At 44.4% G+C, this 21,464-nt stretch overlaps 1 protein-coding gene across 1 annotated transcript; it reads right to left on the bottom strand.

The window, feature by feature from the left end:
• Window positions 1-643: 643 nt before the first annotated feature.
• On the bottom strand, window positions 644-7,166 carry fam161a (FAM161 centrosomal protein A). The gene is made up of 7 exons (XM_071390772.1): window positions 6,916-7,166; window positions 5,145-5,413; window positions 3,730-4,968; window positions 3,246-3,413; window positions 2,677-2,776; window positions 2,314-2,465; window positions 644-1,184 (listed from the first exon to the last, which is right to left on the bottom strand). The coding sequence occupies exons 1-7, from the start codon at window positions 7,072-7,074 to the stop codon at window positions 746-748; spliced, it is 2,526 nt and encodes an 841-aa protein (XP_071246873.1). The 5' UTR covers window positions 7,075-7,166; the 3' UTR covers window positions 644-745.
• Between the last annotated feature and the right edge of the window lie 14,298 nt (window positions 7,167-21,464).

Below are 21,464 nucleotides of genomic sequence, written 5' to 3'. Positions count from 1 at the left end.
TGAGAAGTGGTCTGTGGTCACCACCTGCAGAACCACTCCTGTATTGGGGGTGTCTTGCTAATTGCCTATAATTTCCACCTTTTGTCTATTCCATTTGCACAACAGCATGTGAAATGTATTGTCAATCAGTGTTGCTTCCTAAGTGGACAGTTTGATTTCACAGAAGTGTGATTGACTTGGAGTTACATTGTGTTGTTTAAGTGTTCCCTTTATTTTTTTGAGCAGTGTATAAATATCCCATAATGTACATGAAATACATAACACCTTTATGTTCCCAAATGTTATGTATATATGAAATGAAAGTATGATCCTGAAATATATTGCAAATGTTAGGCTACACATAATTAGTCACAAAACATTGACAAATAATTGTCTAAAGAAAATGTATCACAAACATCCAAAAGTAAGTGGTCATAGTGTTGTATTTCCTGCATAGTGGGATATCACAAAACAAAAAGTACCCTAAACTGTTCAATGTGACAATTTGTATAACCATAACCTACTACTTCAATTGACTCTGGTCTGTGTATCACACTAAATTGTATTTGCTATTTTCTTTTAATAAACAGGAAATTAACCAATTTTATTTACACATTTCCCATTATTACTGTATATTCACAGATATCCTACCATACATTTAGCCTATTTTATAATAGAAGCATCTCTACCACTGTGTGTCAGTGTTGTAGACGTTTGCGCACAATGTAGTCCGCCTACGTGTGAGAAAATGCACTCCTTTGACTTTTCAGTCATCCTCATAATTTGTCTTGTCTGCTATTGCTGTGTTTTCCCTATCACTCTCTGACTTCTGACTGTTTCGGCTGTGCTGGCCGCTTCTATAGCTTGGGCTGCTCTCTGTACTCTTGGGCCTTTTGATGAGGTCACTCCCTTCATTCTTTTCATCGTCCAGGGGCAAGTAATGCTCACTGGCATCTGAGTAATGGTCATCATCATCTGAGTAATGGGCATCTGAGTAATCGCAATCATCTGAATAACGCCTAATGTCCTCCCTCTCCCGCCCTACTTCGTCATGGCCTTCATCTTCCTCTGACTTTAATTCATCTTTCTCAGGCTCCTGCTCTCCTTCCAGTTCTTGGTCAGCAAAGCTGTCTTCATAATTGTCTGGGTAGTCATCCTGGAAGACCATATTGTAAATAGCTGGTGTATCGGTCTCATCCTTTTCACTGAGAAAACAAAATAAAAAAAGATAAACTCTTATACCATGGCATTGTTGAATACTCGTTTCTGATTGGCTTAAAGTGCATTCTAGAGCGTGCATTATTTCAGAACGCTAGGATTCAATATATTTCGTTAATTCTTACATGTTATATGTTTGAGTTGCCTATGAAAGCAACACAAGTCGAACTGAAAACATTATTGAATTCGATTTTTATAATAGCAAGCTAAGCGTGTGTTCGTAAATTCAATCTGGAGTGCCAGAGTGCGCTCTGGGCGCCCGTAAATTCGGAGCGTTGTCAGATTGTCCGTTAGTGAATTCAGAGCGCACAGTGGGACGCTCTGCAAGGAGAAGCGTTGATCCGAACGACGGCAGTCAAGCACCCAATCTAACTGCTAGCTACAACTGAGAGAACAACTCACTCAGACCATTTTACTTGCCATAGCAGAGCTGGTTAGGCTGTTTTCATGTTATCCAGATCGTTGGTGACTGTACTGCTGGCAACAATTTAATTACGCCTTTTTGCCGACGTTTACTGACACCAGCCATATTCAACCGGTATTGAATGTTCGTACATTCATCAGGTATTCTGGGCTAAAACTGATGGTTTGGATAGCTAAACTAGCAATTATGTTTGTTTCGTTACCAAGGCAACTACTGTAGCTATCTAGTACATTTGCTAGCTATTTCAGTGGATTTTGAACACATTTCTACCTGCAAATGAACATATTTCTAGCGGCAAATGTGTACATTATAGCCATGGTATAAAAGGGATAATAAACTCGGGACTCTATGCATTCTCTGTAAAATAATATACACCTTCCATGTCCTTCATTATTTTCCACAGAACGCATAGCCCTCATTGATTGTCTCTTATACATGGCTCAACTACTTTGAAATAATATTTCTATTGATTATGAGTAACTTTACAACTGTGTTAAATATGTTATGTATTATATGTCTATTCACTATCACCATCTGAGACTGTAATACTGTATACAAGATCTAAGACCACAGCACAGGTGATGAAGTAGGCCTAAAACGTTTTTTGCAACGTGATATTGTATTGTCTTTGTAGAGACTTTGACTAATGAAGTATGTTTACAAAATGTATAATTCACTGTCATTGAGCCTACCTTTGTTTGGAGTCACTGGAGAAGGAGGTCCTGCATGCAGAGTCTTGGCCACCTGGCCGCTGGGGCACCTTGCCACTGACAAAGTCCTCACTCACTCCACAGCCTCGCAGGGTGTCTGTGTAGTGCTTCTCTGCAGCGTGTTTGGCATTCATCTGTCAACAGACAGAAGTGAAAAATAGCATACACCATGACCAGTGATGGGAAAATAGTCAGTCATACATTTATTATTCATGCAATATATATTTATTGTGTGAATGAGTGGACTGAGGAGATGAGGAAAGGAAGCCACTTATAACTACTGAAATGCAACCCATGTCATGTCACTCCACGTGTGTGTGTGTGTGTGGGCCGTTTCAGGCTCACCTGTGCGACCTGCTCCAACAGCAGAGGCCTCCCCTTAACTCTCTCCTGGATCTCCCTCATCTCCTCCTTGTACTCCTTCCTGCGCTGAAAGTCCTGCTTTCTGTTTGAAACACACAGACAACCTCTCACCCCTGTGATCCCACAACCCTCAGCCCTGAAATAACCCTCAACCCTGACCTATTCAACAAAAACATAACTTTTACAACCGCAGCTTACTGTTACTGATATGGAAATCATTCCTAAAGAATTACTTGAAACTGAAATTGGGATATGGAACAAAAGGGTATCCACACATTAGTATGTTTTTAATGTCTTATAAAAACAATGAAGAGATCCATCCATATTCTTCAAAATAATATACTAGAAAAAGAGTCACAATTGAGACTATTGAGGCAATGTTCAGTTTAGTCTTTTTAATAGTGTTAAATTAACACTAGGTTTGCAATTCCACTCACTACTTCCATATGAAAATGTGGGGCGGGCTGTGGAGTGGGTGTTCGTACTGGTCTCAGGCAGAGTTTCTTGGTTGCTACAAGTATAATTGTAATGTTATGGGTTTCTATGGGTACCTGAACTGCTTGAGCTTGGACTGGTTGGTCTGAGAGAGGGGCACGTGGGTGTCGTTGGCCTGGGCGCGCTTCGAAACCACCTTCGCAAGCTTCTTCTCTCTCTGCTTCTGTCTCTCACTCCATCTCGCTTCCTCTTCCTCCGCCTTCTTTCTCTGCTCAAGTACCTTTCTACTCAAGGAGACAAGGCAGTCATCGATGACAGGAATGCATGGGTGGAGGAAGGACTTTGTCAAAAGGGAAAATGAAGGCCAAAGACACTAGAAGTAGGACTAGGGGGGTAATAATGTCAGATGTTGGGCATTTGGTTGTTTTGGAGCTGGGAGTGTATAGGAAGTCCACAGGGGATAGGAAGTCCACAGGATTCAACAGACAAGGGTTTCAACTTTCAGGGCATAACTATTCCTAAAAAGAGCAACTAAATTCTGAAGCGCTCACTAGCTCGTCTAAAAAGGAGACGCCCCTTGCTATTCTATGTGGGTAGTACCTCACGGCCTCTTGCCGTTTTTTGCTGGCATCGGTGACTTTGGCAGGCAGCTGTTCCAGACTGCCTGAGAGGGAGGAGCAGAGGCTAGAGTTGTGTGAACGGACGTGCCCAGTTATGCTGATGTAAGGCCAGCGCTTGGCCCGCGGACTCATCTGCTCCTTCTCGATGTCGGCCAGGATGCGTTCGCGGTGCGAGGGGATCTGTGACGTCCGGAGCTGGAACGGCTCGCACGTCGTCAAAGGTTTCACGTCGCGCCGGCTCTCCAGCTGCTTCATGAACCTCCTGTAGCTGGCGTCGAAGTCGGGCACCTCTGTATTTATCTTAGGCCTGTAAGAGGCACTGTTGTCATCCTCAGATCCAGCGGTGTCCCCCCTGGCTTCATCCTTGGCCCACTTCCTTTCACTAAGGTGGCGTGCTAGCATGCTGGGTGGCATGGAGGCGCTGTGGAGCAGCTCCTGGGCCCTCATCTGCATCTTGATGGCGCGGTACAGCTGCTCCTCCTTCAGTTGCTCGCCCGACGCCGCCTCGTACACCGCCTTGGGCACGGGCTTGGCCCTGAATGGTCGGACTCTCTCCTTGCTGTCTGGCTGGAGGTTGCGGAGCTGCTCCTCTCTCTGCTCCCTCTTGAGACGTTCGCGCTCCAGGAAACTGAAGGGCTGCTGGGTGGAGCACAGATGCTGCTGCTCTCGCTCACGCATGGCCCGCCGTGCCTCGTCGCGTTCTTGGAGCTCCTCATACAGGGGCAGGCGCACGTGGGCGGGTACGGAGCTGGCACGGAACTTGCGCTGGCATTCTGTCAGCTCCTCCAGCTGCTTCCGTAGGGCCGTGTTCTCCAGCTCGATCTCTGACCGTGTCTTGACACCTTTCTGGTGCTTCTGGTTCTCCCGCAGCGTCATGTGGAACGGCTTGGGGATGGTCACTCTGGGTTTCCAAGGCTCATGTTCGACATCTTTTCGCCCTTGCTTCCGGTCCTTACCCTTGATGCCGTTCTTGTGGCCCCCAATGAGGCTCTGGTGGGAGGATGTGGACGGGTGGCACTTGCGAGGCGACAGCTTGAAGTCCTGCCACATGTTCTTGATGTGCTCTTTGGGGGAGGACTGCAGACCCTTCTCCACATTGTTGTCGACAGTACCTTCCTCGTCAGATGTGTCCGACAGCCCAGAGCCCCTCCTCAGCTCCAGAGCAGAGTGGGCCTTCCTCAGACTCCTCACGGGCATGGGGCTGATCTTCAAGAACGATCTGGTGAGCGAACAAAGATTTTAAACCCTTCTAATATTAATTGACACGTTAGAAATGGTAGACACTGAGTAGAGTACACTCCAGGGGCAGAAATAATGTACCCTACCAACTTCAGCTTATTATCTTGGTGGTTAATCAAGACAAACAATACATTCCTAACAAGAGCAACAACACACCTGTGTGCCTGTGGCCGCTGCATATTTTCTGAGGGTGGTGTGCCTTTGAGCTCCAGCTTCTTGCGGTACATGCCCTCTAGCTCGGCCATGGTGCGGAGGTGGGCCCTCTTCAGCTCCTCCAGCTTACGATAGTACTCCTCGTTGGAGAAGTAGAACTCACGCAGGTCGATGTGATCCCCCGTCACTCGGTAGTCTTTGATAATCAGGGGGCTGCCCTTCCCGGGGGCATCCCCATCACCGCACTCAGACCCAGAGTCGTCATACTGCAGCTGAGAAGTCAAAGAAAGTCATGAGGAAAATGAAGCAAAAAACATTTACGTTGTGCACGGATTGTGGAGCATGTGTCTGGAATCCATTCCATGCAAATAATAAAAAGTAGCCTACAAAGGACATTATTGGTCAAATGTAAAATCGACTTTGTCTCGGACCTAACACCCGTGCCAATATATCCTCCAAACACCGGCTTCTCTGGCATGATCCCTTAAGTAAGCCATTGGAAGCAACGGGTATCTTGGATAGGATTATGGTTGCATGGAAGAAAGAGCCTTTCACCTGTATTTCTATGACTTTCAGATATTTCTTGAATGGGTGGCCCCATTTGTGTTAATATGCCAAATGTATGGAAGTGTATCATCATGTAAGAGTAGTACTGATGACTGGACATATTGTGGATGGTTATGAAGTATGTAGAGTAGCACATAATATGAGATGGCTACTTGAGGCCTAAGCTCATTATCCCCAGCTCTGTGGGTTTGGATGACCTATCCATATGGTCACGTACAGAATGTGGGTGATAATGGAAGGAGTGTGTTCAACTTTCACACTCGCTGCTCGGCCCCCAACCATCTCCATCTTTTTTCTTGGGGTGATGAATGGACGAGATCAAATCATACATTTACAAATATTAAGAAAATATGTCTAAAGCTTGGACAAGCAATTCTAACTAGTATCCTACTGGTTACAGTACAAGCCAGATAAAAATGAATGTACTTTCTAATTTATTAATTTTTTTGAGATGCCCAGATGTAGGGAAGATCCTTGTCCAGTGAGGAAAAATAAATGGGATTTGAAATAATGTTGTCCAAAGGAAATAAAGCATTTAGGATTACTGGGACTGTGACGTCAGCGTAATCTAGTAAATGAGGGAAGCCAAAAATAGGCCAGTAACAAGTTATACAGGTTAAATCCTCTCCCACACAGGCAGGTTGACCTGAAAACAGTCAAATCTCTGTAGTAACATTTGAGAACAACATGGATTTATGAGAATCCACCGACATAAGTACATGCTTGACCTGAATTTTCCCAATCTTTAACATGAGTGACATTAAAGATATGAATTAATAGATTCTCCACTTAATTTACATCACTATCCAGTATCATAGGATATACATTAGGCCTACTTACATCCACTTAGATGTTTGGTAGCAATGTATGATCAATATGTTTTATGACTACGCCATCTAGCAGATCAATGAGGGAGGACCAAAGAATTAGCTTATTATGGAATTTTGAACCATGCATGTAAAAAAAAAAAAACATGTAGGGTTCCTATGTGCAACTGATTCCATTCCTCTCCAGATCAACATAAAGATTGGAGGTCATTTATAACGTTGATGGATTGGTTAGTGGGATGAATGGCATCTTGCCAAGTATTGGATGGTGCTCCAGTCCTCTTTCCACCCTTATGCTGCATTTCAACCAATCCTTTCAGAGTATTTCTTGATTGCTTAGCTCAGCTTTCAAATACAAAACTCATCTGCCGATATCTTACCTCTTTTTCGTAGTCTCGATTGTCAATACGACCAGCTGCTGACGAACATGGAAGGGCTCGCTGCCTTTCATACAACGCCAACGGAGCCTTGGTATGTGGGTCTACCGGCGTTTTCAAACAGGAGGTAACCAGGACGTTGGCGCGATGGGCATTCGCCATTGTTTCCCCTGTTCTTGCTTTCTTTGTCAAAGTTTAATGTAGTAGAGACGCTACAACTACTTGGCAAACGCTATCAAAAGAACAGCAGGTGCTCTCCAGAGCAACAGCGACGCGTCGTGTGGTTGTGAAGGAAATGACTAGCTGTTTCAGGAAGTAAGAGTTTTTTTTTTTTTTAACTGTAACGGTGCACATTTATTAGCATTTCGAGCCTAACAGCTTTCTTGTTGGCAGAGTATTTCATTTTCTTAACATATAGTTTAATTTATTTTTGCAAGGTATGAAAATGTGGTGTTTTGTTTCTAAAATTACATTTGTGAATATGAAATTTGTCCAAAAGAATAATGAAATGAATTACATAAAATTGTTTCAACTTATTTCTTTCGTAGGTAAAGAATCCAAGCAGTACATCTCTCCAAAATATTGTACAATCTTCATAAATGTAATTTTCAATTATACATCTACTGATGTCTTGCCACAGACATTTCCTTCTGGGTGGTCATTACAAAAGGTACAATTCGATTTTTAAAAACTTCTTCATATAGTGGTTGACAGGATAATATATATGAATAATTTAAAAAGAAACTTCCTTAATTTTGTTAATAAGTAGGTATATGTGTGGCAATATCCAAACTTTTCTCTAGCGGTAGAAAAAGTACCAAATTGTCACACTTGAGTAAAAGTAAAGATGCCTTAATAGAAAATGACTCAAGTGAAAGTCACCCAATAAAATCCTACTGGTGTAAAAGTCTTGAAGTATTTGGTTTTAAATATACTTGAGTATCAAAGTAAATGTAATTGCTCAAATGTACTTAAGTATCAAGAGTAAAAGTATAAATAATTTCAAATTCCTTATATTAAGCAAACCAGACGGCACCATTTAAAAAAATGTATTTAAGGATAGCAAGTTGCACGCTCAAACACTCAGATATAATTTACAAACGAAGCATGTGTTTACTGAGTCCACCAGGTCAGAGGCAGTAGGAATGACCAGGGATGTTCTCTTGATAAGTGTGTGAATTATACAATTTCCTGTCCTGCTAAGCATTTCAAATGTAACGAGTACTTTTGGGTGTCAGGGAAAATGTATTGAGTAAAAAGTAGAGCATTTTATTTAAGAATGTAGTGAGGTAAAAGTAGTGAAAAATAGTAAAGTAAAGTACAGATATGCCAAAGAACTACTTAAGTAGTACTTTAAAGTATGTATACTTAAGTACTTTACACCACTGCTTTTTTCCCAACCAATATTATCAAATAAACAATTCCAATAAGGCATGACATAAGGTATAGTACAACATCCTGTTGAAACAAGGCTCATATAGCTCCATTGGACTAAAAGAAAAACAAATCTTTCCTACTGATGAGTCAACAAGGTTAATTGTAAGTATGTTCTGAGGGTCAGGTTCCTGAATAATAAAGCAACACCTGAGGGAATGGCATTTTAAACAATTGCAAAATCTTCAGGTGTTACAGGGATCTTGTAAAGTGATAAGAATTCCTTTTAAGTAAAATACTCTGCATTTACAAGTTGGCTCACCAATAGGATATTATTTCGGAACCAATATTCTAAAAACAAAGAAGTATTTTTATACAATATGTCCCGATTATTCCATATATAATATCTGTGTGGAGAAAAACTATGCCTCTAAATTAAGGACCATGACAAGAAAACCTGCAGATGAAAAGCAGAGAGTGTCACTGGAACTTTGTCAATATTAGAATTGGAAACCAACATGAAGTTAAGTAGACCAAAAGTAGAGACGGCATGAGTATTAAAGTTCCACATGGAAGTGGGTCTTCTTAGGAATTGTTTTATCCAATTGATCTTAAAAGAAGTATTTAAGGTAGTAAAGTCCAGAAAATGTGTATTCATTTGTTTTCCTAATGTAATGGGTACAGTTTCTCCACAGAAATTTCAAAAGCATCTGGTCTCTCTCTTTGCTTATTTTACCGTCAAGATATAAAGATAGCGTAGCATGTCTAGAGATTCCTAATAACCAAGGCTGAAGGTATCTTCCTTTTAAAGATAAGATTTCTGATCCTTAGTAATGGGTATGCCTAAATATGTAAGTTCTTCCACTGGAATACCATAATATGAGGTTGCCACACAATCTTTGACCACCATGAGTTCACATGTATTAATGTTAAGACATAAACCAGATGCTTTGGAAAAAGATTCTATCACATGAATCGATATGGGAATCTGACTAGCATCTTTCAGAAAAAGTGTTGTATCGTCAGCCAGCTGGCTTATAATAATTTCTTTATCAGCTATGGAAATACCTTGTACAGGACTATTATTTAAAGTATTTGGGTGAATAATAAAAACATATAGTGAGATAGACAACCTTGCCTAATTCCTCTCTTTAACTCAAAATATAGGTGAGGTGCCATGTTTCAGTTTGATAGAGCCATTCGTATATATCAGACCTCAGGATAAGACCCAGATGCAGACAGTTCAAAGTAGCAAGAGTTTATTACAACAGGGGGCAGGCAAGTGACAGGTCAAGGGCAGGCAGAGGTCAGTAATCCAGAGCAGAGTCCGAAAGGTACAGAACGGCAGGCAGGATCAGGGCATGCAGAATGGTTAAAACAGGGACTATAGAGAAAACAGGAGTACGGGGGGAAAACATTTAAAAACGCTGGTAGGCTTGACGAGACGAACTGGCAACAGACAACAGAAGACACAGGTATAAATGCACAGGGGATAATGAGGAAAATGGGCGACACCTGGAGGGGGGTGGAGACAAGCACAAGACAGGTGAAACAGATCAGGGTGTGACAGTACACCCCCCCCCCCCCCAAGGACGTCACCTGGCATCCTACCCGGGCACATACCTGGTTGACCGGGGTGCCGGCGGTGGAATTCAGCGATGAGGGCTTGGTCCAGGATGTTCCTAGCGGGGACCCAGCACCGTTCCTCTGGACCATAAACCTCCCAGTCAACCAGGTACTGGAATCCCCTGCCCCGAGATTGAACACTCAGGAGACGCCCCACCGTGTAAGCCGGATGGCTATCGATGAGATGGGGTGGGGGCCTGGAAAGAGGAGACAGAGGTTTAATCCCTGATACATGAAACATGGGATGTATACGGAAGGTGCGGGGCAACAGAAGACAAACAGCAGAGGGGCTAAGGACCTTGGAAATGGAGAAAGGGACAATAAAACGGGGGGAAAGTTTGCGGGACTCTCCCCGGAGGGGAGTGGACAGCCATACCCTCTGTCCAAGACGATACCTGGAGGTGGTCTTGAGAAGAGCGGACCGAGCTCTCTTCCAGGTATGCCGACGGCGGACAAACATCTGGGCCGAGGGTATGTTGATCTCTTCCTCGGGAAGAGCAGGGGTTGATAACCCACGGAGCACTCGAAAGGTGAGAGCCCAGTGGCCAAGCAGTGAAGGGTGTTCCGGACGTACTCCACCCACACGAGTTGCTGGCTCCAGGTGGTGGGGTTGGCCGAGACGAGGCACCGAAGAGTCGTCTCCAGGTCCTGATTGGCACGCTCCAAACTGGCTGTTAATTTGGGGAATGAAACCCGGAGGACATGCTGGCCGACGATCCAATGAGTGTGCAGAACACCTTACAGAACTGGGATGAGAACCACGGTCGGAAAGCATGTCCATCGGAAGTCCATGGATCCAGAAGACGTGCTGCACCATGAGCTGGGCCGTCTCCTTGGCAGAAGGTAGCTTGGGGAAGGGAATGAAATGGGCAGCTTTGGAAAACCTGTCCACAACCGTGAGGATAGTGGTGTTGCCATCAATCGGAGGGAGACCAGTGACGAAGTCCAGGGATATATGTGACCAGGGACGATGAGAGACAGGAAGAGGTTGAAGGAGGCCAGCCGAAGCTTGCCGAGGATTCTTGTTCTGAGCACAGACAGTGCAGGCGGTGATGAACGCTGAGACGTCCGGAACCATGGTGGGCCACCAAAAGTGTTGTCGCACAAAGGCCAGGGTCCGACAGGAGCCATGGTGGCAGGCAAGCCTGGAGGAATGAGCCCATTCCAGGACAGGGGAGCGGGCAGCATCTGGAACATCCGGTTAGCCGGGCCCCCCCGGGGTCCGTCTGGGAACCCTGCACCACTGGTTCTCTATTCCCCCAGATGAGGGTAGCCACCAGGCACGAGGTAGGAAGTATGGTCTCGGGGTTAGAGGGTGTAGAAGCGGGGCAATAGAGGTGTGAAAGCGCGTCCGGCTTAACATTCTTAGACCCCGGGCGGTAGGAGATGGTGAAGTTGAACATGGTGAATAACAGGGCCCATCGAGCTTGCTTGGAGTTGAGACCCTTGGCGGTGCAGAGATATTCCAGGTTCTTGTGATCCATCCACACTATGAATGTGAAGTTCCACCCACTCTAACCAGTGTCTCCACTCCTCGATTTCCCACATCATAATTCCTCTCCGTGGCGTTAAGGCAATGGGAGAAGGCAACGCAGAGATGCAGCTTAAAGTCCAGGGCAGAACGCTGGGACAGGACGGCCCCCACTCCGATATCTGAAAAGTCTACCTCCACCACGAACTGACGGGACGGGTCCGGATGGATCAATATGGGAGCTGTGATGAAGCAATGCTTCAGGTCCAGGAACGCCCGGTCAACAGCTGGAGATGAGTGCTGACGGGGGAAGCCAGGGTGCTGTAACTCCGGATAAAACGGTGATAGAAATTGGCAAACCCCCAAAAAAACATTGCAGCTGCACTCTGGACGTGGGTTAGGACCAATCCACCACCACTCTCACCTTTCCCGGATCCATCTGCACATTCCAGCAGAGATGTTGTATCTAAGGAAGGAGATGGTGGAGTGATGGAACTCACATTTTTCAGCTTTGACAAACAGCTGGTTCTCCAGGAGATGCTGGAGGATTTGTCAGACATGGAGAATGTGTTCTTGAGCCGAGTGGGAAAAGACGAGGATGTCGTCGAGGTAGATGAACACGAACCGGTTCAACATATCCCAGAGAAGGTCATTAAACAGGGCCTGGAACACAGCAGGAGCATTGGACAAACCGATTGGCGGCGCCAGGTATTCATAGTGTCCGCTAGCAGTGTTGAAGGCTGTCTTCCACCCGTCACCTTGTGGCGAAATCCTGCACGGAGCCTTCAACGTGCAGTTTTGTTTGTTGTCAGCGTATGTAGTTTATAACGTATTTTAACTCAATCATCGGTGTCATTGTTTTTGTTTGGGACCGCGACGGTTATGGATCGCATGGATTAGTAGCAACATTGTTGCGAAGCTTTAACCTACAAACCAACAAACCATCGGACAGTCAGACAGTACACCTGCACGCCTGAAGACCACAGCTAAGATCTCTCTTGTTCCCTTTCTCTCTTTCTCTTCCCTCCATCATTCCAGTGCTTTACCCTGAAACAGACTCTCTATTTTCCTAATGCACTTCCCAGTGAAGTTCATTGGAGCTGGACTATTATTGCCCTGCCAGAAGTACATGCACATTTGTGGCTTGCTGGAGGTCATTTTGCAGGGCGCTGGCAGTGCTCCTCCTTGCACAAAGGCGGAGGTAGCGGTCCTGCTGCTGGGTTGTTGCCCTCCTACGGCCTCCTCCACGTCTCCTGATGTACTGGCCTGTCTCCTGGTAGCGCCTCCATGCTCTGGACACTACGCTGACAGACACAGCAAACCTTTTTGCCACAGCTCGCATTGATGTGCCATCCTGGATGAACTGCACTACCTGAGCCACTTGTGTGGGTTGTAGACTCCGTCTCATGCTACCACTAGAGTGAGAGCACCGCCAGCATTCAAAAGTGACCAAAACATCAGCCAGGAAGCATAGGAACTGAGAAGTGGTCTGTGGTGACCACCTGCAGAATCACTCCTTTTTTGGGGGTGTCTTGCTAATTGCCTATAATTTCCACCTTTTGTCTATTCCATTTGCACAACAGCATGTGAAATTTATTGTCAATCAGTGTTGCTTCCTAAGTGGACAGTTTGATTTCACAGAAGTGTGATTGACTTGGAGTTACATTGTGTTGTTTAAGTGTTCCCTTTATTTTTTTGAGCAGTGTATTTGGGTGGACATTTTAGTTAAAAGGGAGATTGCTTTAAAGTGTGTATTATTATTTGAACTGTGTTGAGGTGGGGTGTACTAAGGACATGTGGCCGAGAAGATTGTGGACATTTTTAAGGCCTTTGTGTATATGAACACCCCCACAGTCATACCCTCTGCACTCCTCCACTGGAAGAGAATACAAATTATTGCAAATCCTCTGTTGATGATAGGGTTCTTTCTTGTATGAAGTTGCTGTTTAATTGCTCTGCCATTATTATTATTATTGTATGAGGTATGCTTGGTGGGGTTACCAAGAATTGTGGAAGGACTGTGCTGTGATGTGGGTTTTATAGGGTGTGTATTCTCTTTTCTCTCCGCTGGCTATCTGGTAAACAGGCTACCCTCTAGGCAGTCTCTTCTGCTGATGTGTGTGGGTCTGGTAGTGGTACTCTCTCTGTTCTACTCTTTTCCTTTCGGCATGGTTAATACCTGCCTGGCGCCCGAACAAGATCTTTCTTTACCCCTCTCTAATAAATACCGCTACAACCTTCCCGTATCCGTACCAGGTGGTAGGCATTCCGCAGGTCTAACCTAGAAGAGATAGTGGCCCCCTGGAGCGGCTCGAAAGCCGAGGCGATGAGTGATAGCGGGTAGCGGTTCTTAACCGTGATGTCATTGAGGCCCCGGGAGTTGATGCACGGGCGCAGAGTTTTGTCCTTCTCCACAAATAAGAACCCTGCGCCGGCGGGGGAGGCAGAAGGACAGATACCCCCTGCAGCCAGGGAGTCCTCTGTACGTCTCCATAGTCTTGGTCTCCAGAACCGACAGTGAATACAGCCGTCTCCGGGGTGGTGTAGTGCCCGGGAGAAGGTCGATCCCGCAGTCATAGGGTAGATGCGAAGTGGGCCGGGCCTTGCTGAAAACCTCATGGAGATCCTGGTACTCCGCAGGAATGGCGGAGAGGTCCGAGGCTTCTTCAGGCCAACTTCAGGCAATGGGCGTGGCAGAACAGGCTCCAGCGCACGATAGTACCAGCAGTCCAGTTGATAAGGGGATTGTGGCACTTGATGAGCATAAACTGTATAGAGACTCAATGTGGTTCCCGGACACACGCAGGTGGATAGGAGTAGTATTATGGGTGACCCTGCCTATAGAATGCTCATCATGGGAAAATCGAAAGAAATCAGCCAAGACCTCAGAAAAACAATTGTAGACCTCCACAAGTCTGGTTCATCCTTGGGAGCAAATTCCAAAACGCAAAGGTACCACGTTCATCTGTACAAACAATAGCACGCAAGTATAAACACCATGGGACCACGCAGCCGTCATACCGCTCAGGAAGGAGACACGTTCTGTCTCCTAGAGATTAACGTACTTTGGTGTGAAAAGTTCAAATCAATCCCAGAACAACAGCAAAGGACCTTGTGAAGATGCTGGAGGAAACAGGTACAAAAGTATCTATATCCACAGTAAAACGAGTCCTTTATCGACATAACCTGAAAGGCCGCTCAGCAAGGAAGAAGCTACCTCTCCAAAACCGCCATAAAAAAGCCAGACTACGGTTTGCAACTGCACATGGGGACAAAGTTTGTACTTTTTGGAGAAATGTCCTCTGGTCTGATGAAACAAAAATAGAACTGTTTGGCCATAATGACCATCATTATGTTTGGGGAAAAAAGGGGGATGCTTGCAAGCTAAGAACACCATCCCAACCGTGAAGCATGGGGGTGGCAGCATCATGTTGTGGGGGTGCTTTACTGCAGGAGGGACTGGTGCACTTCACAAAATAGATGACACCATGAGGAAGGAAAATTACATTTACATTTACATCCAAATTATGTGGATATATTGAAGCAACATCTCAAGACATCAGTCAGGAAGTTAAAGCTTGGTCGCAAATGGGTCTTCCAAATGGACAATGACCCCAAGCATACTTCCAAAGTTGTGGCAAAATGGTTTAAGGACAACAATGTCAAGGTATTAGAGTGGCCATCACAAAGCCCTGACCTCAATCCCATAGAATATTTGTGGGCAGAACTGAAAAAGCAGAACTGCAGAACTGGGCAGAACTGGGCAGAACTGAAAAAGCGTGTGCGAGCAATGAGGCCTACAAACCTGACTCGGTTACTCCAGCTCTGTCTGGAGGAATGGGCCAAAATTCACCCAATTTATTGTGGGAAGGTTGTGGAAGGCTACCCGAAACGTTTGACCCAAATTAAACAATTTAAAGGCAATGCTACCAAATACTAATTGAGTGTATGTAATCTTCTGACCCACTGGGAATGTGATGAAATAAATAAAAGCTGAAATAAATCATTATCTCTTCTATTATTCTGACATTTCACATTCTTCAAATAAAGTGGTGATCCTAACTGACCTAAGACAGGGAATTTTTACTTGGATTAAATGTCAGGAATTGTGAAAAACTGAGTTTAAATGTATTTGGCTAAGGTGTATGTAAACTTCCAACTTCAACTGTACATAGGGCAGCAGCCTCTAAGGTGCAGGGTTGAGTAACCGGGTGGTAGCTGCCATGGAAATGGTTTCAGTTCTTCCACGGCCTGCATATTCACCAGACATGTTACCCATCGTGAAAGTGACTAATTTCAGGACAGGGTACTGGGTGGAGGCCGGCTAGTGATGGCTAGTTAACAGTCTGATGGCCTTGAGATAGAAGCTGTTTTTCAGTCTCTCGGTCCCAGCTTTGATGCACCTGTACTGGCCTTGCCTTCTGGATGATAGTGGAGTGAACATGCCGTGGCTCGGGTGGTTGATGTCCTTGATGATCTTTTTTGCCTTCCTGTGACATCAGGTGCCATAGGTGTCCTGGAGGGCAGGCAGTGTGCCCTCGCGGATGCATTTGGCAGACCACATAACGCTCTGGAGAGGCCTGCGGTTGCGGGCGGTGCAGTTGCTGTACCAGGCGGTGATACAGCCCTACAAGATGCTCTCAATGGTGCATCTGTAAAAGTTTGTAAGGGTCTTAGGTTGAAGAGGCACTGTTGCGCCTTCTTCGCCACATTGTCTGTGGCGAAGAAGCTTTTCACTTTCTCCACTGCGGTCCCGTCGATGTAGATGGGGGCGTGCGTCCTCTGCTGTCTCCTGTAGTCCACGATCAGCTCTTTCGTTTTGTTTACGTTGAAGGAGAGGTTATTATCCTGGCACAGCTGTATAATATCTGTTTTTTCATGTATTTTTGCTGTTCTATATTGTTTTGTCTCTTGCAATTCAAGAGTCAATGTAATTCACACTGTGCCTTAAAATGTTCTACTTGTCTACTAATAAATTCAAACTAAAACATTGTGAGAGTTTTTACCTATCATGCTGTACAAAGAAAAGCAATTACCACCAACTCTGGTTGTGTGGCAATAAAGAGTCGTGCTGCGACCAGTGTAACAGACCATCTAACACTACACACAAATGAGATGGGAGACCACGACCAGTCCGTCACATCATTCCTTTTGATCATTCCCGTGAGCAGTGGCAGTCCTTCTGAATTCATAAAGTAGGATCTGGGTCGGCCATCGGTCAACGTCGTGGGGCACAATGCCCACAAAAGCCTGAGACTTGGTTGGAGGCAGTACAGTGTCGTATTCGATAGGCACAAAACAGAATGAAAATGGACTGAAACTGCAAGAGACTAGAGACTACCTGAACTTGTCCTATAAGAAACGCTTGTTTTTAGTTGTCCATTGCCAAAGGGAATTCTGCTATAAATACGACCTAGTACTTACATAGGTCAGACCTACCTAACCCTCTTCCTGGAGATCTACCATTCTGTGGGTATTCTAACCTAACATACCTGACTTGCCTAGTTAAATAAAGGTTACATACCTGATTCAGCTAGTTGAGGGTAATGTTCCAGGCCCTGACCAAATTGCAGATAATGCATTGCATCAACCAATAGTTGCACAGTACGTCATTTGCATGCCACGTCATCGACTGCACAGTCGGGCATTAGATTGCTATACTGCTATATCATATGGGTGGCATTCCTGCCTGACTACATTGCAGACGCCTGCCAGATCTCGCAAAGCTTGGATAGGTATTTGACATATCAGTTAACCACATCTTATGATATAGCAATGTAATGCCTGACAGTCGATGACTTAGCACACAACCATTGGTTGATGCAATGCAACTTATTCAACGTAATCAGGCAGGAACACCACCAGTATGTGGTTAGCTGATATGTTTAACACTAGCCTCCCGTGGCCATCCATCCAAATCTTGTCTCGTAGAATCGTGTTGGAAGTCTGGAGAAAATCCAGTATAGGATTCTGGGTTTGAATGGGAGTGTAGGTTTTTGTTCAAACCCTTATTTAGCGCACCTAACTAAGTGGTTGATAAGATGAATCACATTAGTGATTTGGGATTTGTAAAAAATAAATAATAGAGGCCAACAATCATCAAATAATCTGAACCAATTATGCTAATCTGTTATGTTAACTATCCGTTGTAATACACCCATAAAGAAGCAATGAAGTCCACCTGGAACGCACCCGTGTCGACATGCAACGCGCCCGCGGGCTAGCAATAAACCAACCTGTGTCGACCTGCAACCTGGAACGCGCCCGCGTGCTAGCAATGTTAGTCAAGCTAGCCAGCTGGGCCACGAGTTTACGGAGTTCGTTCAGAATTGTCGTTTAAAACTACGTTTGAATTTTTTTTATTAATTTAGGAGCTGCAAATGCAACGCTCACTTATTATTTATGAATTACCATATGTCGGGCAAGGGAGGTCAGGTTGTCGGCCATGCTGGAAATGTTATTGTGTCATTGTCAATACAGTATCTACACCACGATATGTAACGTTGATTTTAACCTTATGGCCAACTAGTGGGTCAGGCGGCGATTTGACTGATTGATATTGCGTAATTTCTGATGATAGTTCTCGTTTATATCAACTGATTGTAAGGGTAAGGGGTGACCTACTAGCTAGTGGAAGTGCCGGTGGTGATGCTGAACTAGCGGGATAAGCAGTTATAAGGGGTGACCTACTAGCTAGTGGAAGTGCCGGTAGTGATGCTGAACTGGCGGATAAACAGCGCTGCTTGCTAAGGCATCGCCATCAGGAGCAGTTTTCTTCTCACTCCTCTCATCCGGCGCCAGGGCTGGCCCTCCGGTTAGGCAAGATTAGGCGGTTGCCTTGCCCCAGCGGGTAGCGGTTGCTGCAGTTCCAGCCCCCCACCCCATTCCTGTTTCTCGCGAAGTTCACTCCCAGTATCCTATGGTGATATGTGTGTGTTTTTACAGGATTGTCCAATTGTAAAACATTAACAAAAATGAATCTGCCAATTAAACTATTGTATTGTTTTTTAATGTTTGTGTGTGATGAAGAGGATTAGTGATTAAGGCAGTAGCCTAACCTAGCCTGATAACATTAGCTAGCTAAATTACTAGTGGACATAATTTCAGCTAAAAGTAAGGTACATAGATTATAAAAGACAAAAACTATCAGGAAGCGAATATATTTTTTTTTTAACTCATGAGAAAAGAGGCACAATCTCTAAACCAAAGAGATTTACTGCTGAAATGTATCAAAAGATATGAATGGATCTTTACGGGATATGTTATGGCAGGCTGGGCCACATCAGGATAAGGAGGGGAATTTCCCAAGAGATGAGGGGCACTAATATTTTTTGGTGGCCCACTACAATGGGAGGATGGCGAACGGGGAGAGAGTGGTGATACCGTGGCTCGTTTACTCCCAAGCAAAACGATGCAGCTGTCACGTTCCTGACCTGTTTTCTGTTGTTTTGTATGTGTGTGATGGTCAGGGCGTGAGTTTTGGGTGGGCAGTCTATGTTTGCTGTTTCTATGTTGGTTTTGGGTTGCCTGGTATGGCTCTTAATTAGAGGCAGGTGTTTTGCGTTTTCCTCTAATTGAGAGTCATATTAAGGTAGGTTGTTCTCACTGTTTGTTTGTGGGTGATTGTCGCTGTGTCTGTTGCACCACACGGTACTGTCTCGTCTCGGTCGTTCCTGTTCATGTGTTCTTCGTTTCATGTAAGTTCGTAGTTTAGGTCTGTCTAGTTCGTTTTGTTATTTTGTATATTTAGTCAAGTGTATTTCGTGTCTGTCTTCGTCTTACATTAAAGTATTATGTATTCATCACCCGCTGCGCCTTGGTCTACTCACTCACCGAAAGAGAGCCGTTACAGCAGCCTTCTGTTTTAGCTGCAAATCTTTTTCACACCAGGGCAAATTTGCGCTGGTCATTGATGGAACCAGGGACTGGAAGAATCTGTGCCACCTCCACAGCAGAGGAGAGGCCACTAGGCGGGCCACGAAATGAAGAAATGCTGAAAATGTTGGACAATCAAATTTGATATGTAAATAAACAAAATTCGTTAAGGCTGGGTCATTGGCAGAACTTATTAGCAAACTTATCCAGCAAAACGAGGTTCGCCATGCATTTATGAAAGCACTTGTTTCCAAAGCTCTTTTTACAGTTCTACAGGAATATTAAATTATATGTTAAATATGTTTTAAAAAAGTGTTATTTCTATTGTAACTCTAACAATTGTGGGGTCGTGCCATGTGTCTTATTAGTAAGAAACTGTCACACCCTGGCCTTTGTTATATATATTTTCTTGATTAGTTTAGTTAGGTCAGGGTGTGACATGAGGGATGTTTGTGTGTTTTGTCTAGTTTAGGGTGTGTGTATTGTTTAGGGGGGTTTTGTAGTATGTATGGGGTTGGGTTCAGTGTAGGTGTTTAGAAAAGTCTATGGTTGCCTGATTTGGTTCTCAGAGACAGCTGGCTATTGTTGTCTCTGATTGGGAGCCATATTTAAGGCAGCCATGGGCTTTAGGTGTTTGTGGGTAATTGTCTATGTGTAGTGTTTGTGTCAGCACTATTGGTCGATATAGCTTCACGGTCGTCAGTTTGTTATTTTGTTAGTTTGTGTCTAGTGTATGTTTCGTGAGTTTTTCCCTGTCTTCTAAATAAAAGATGTATTTTGCACACGCCGCGCCTTGGTCCTCTCTCTCACCCATAGACGATCGTGACAGAAACTCTGTTTCCTACTATAGGCAGCTGGCTGCATAGTGATTGTAACTCTCCGATGCAGGGGTTAAAGTAAATTTCCTTTCTGCCCAGTAAGGGACCTCCTATATTTGCACGTGAGGTAACTTTTGAAAGTGCCATCCTTACATTCTTAAGGTTGTCTAAGATTAAATTATTTTCAAACAGCAATTTATGTATTTTTTTATTTCACCTTTAGTTAACTAGGCATTTCAGCATTGCAAACAAGACACTCTGGTTTGATGTTGGAGAAATATGTTAAGAATGCCTATTTATCTGTCCATTCTTCCTTGGAACTTTTATGCCTTTTGAGACTTTTTCAGTCCAACATTTTATTTTGATTGCAAGATGTTTTTCCTCCAATCAACACACACAAAAATACAATAGAGACATTGGTGATTTATCAATGTAGTCATATTGAACATATTAGGCTGTTATTGACATTTAACTGATTATATTGCCTACTAACCAGTGTTAAAATGTTTAATTTGTATTGTAGGCCTATGATCTGGGATGCTAATATGTTCTGTTCGTCAAACTTTTAGCTGAGAAAAAAATTGGCCCAAGGCCAAAGCTATTGCTGACCCCTGCTGTACATAATTTAGTGGGGACAGGAGGGGGGCGGCAGATTTTTGTTTCGCCTAGGGTGGCAGTTCTTTGGCTCGTTTCGGGTTCACCATATTTTTCAGGATTTTTGGACTTTAAAAACTTTATCAAAATTGATTGCCTTTTCTTATTCATTTTTGATTTGGCGTTCCCTCAGTTTCAAATTCATTAGGGAGACGACTAGCCTAAGCTACGCGACGTGATTACGCAGGGACCGCTTCACTAGCTGACCACCACTGCCAAGACCAGTTTCAAGATTATGGGCCTGCCCGCCCCATAACCTATACAGTATATACAAATAAATGAGAGCAGGTCTGAAATCAGTGTGGAAGGATTAGGATGATTGCGCAGAAGGATCACCGCGCGTTTACATTATGGTTTTACTCGAATGCGGGATAAAGAACCAGGAGGCAACTTGATTTAACTCTGATCGCTTTATGTTTACAGTGCAAACTGAACAAATTGTATAAATAATGCCAGAGCCGGGCAAATCGGTGCCGGAACAAACAAGGTAAAATCTGAGAGATGCCGGATCCTGTTCTGGCAGCATCCGGTTCAAATTAAGCACTTGACTATTGACAGGCATAAACTAGACACAATTGCATTTTATTGATGGCAATTTGAAAGGGCAGATAAGTGAGGTCCTGAGGCCCATTGTCATACCATTCATCAGCTGCCATGGAAATGGTTTCAGTTCTTCCATGGCCTGCATATTCACCAGACATGTTACCCATTGAGCACGTTTGGGATGCTCTGGA

This window comes from Salvelinus alpinus, chromosome 2 (assembly GCF_045679555.1).
Source record: "Salvelinus alpinus chromosome 2, SLU_Salpinus.1, whole genome shotgun sequence".
Taxonomy (NCBI): domain Eukaryota; kingdom Metazoa; phylum Chordata; class Actinopteri; order Salmoniformes; family Salmonidae; genus Salvelinus; species Salvelinus alpinus.
Note: the sequence above shows the minus strand (reverse complement) of the source record. Positions and strands in the feature narration are given on the sequence as shown.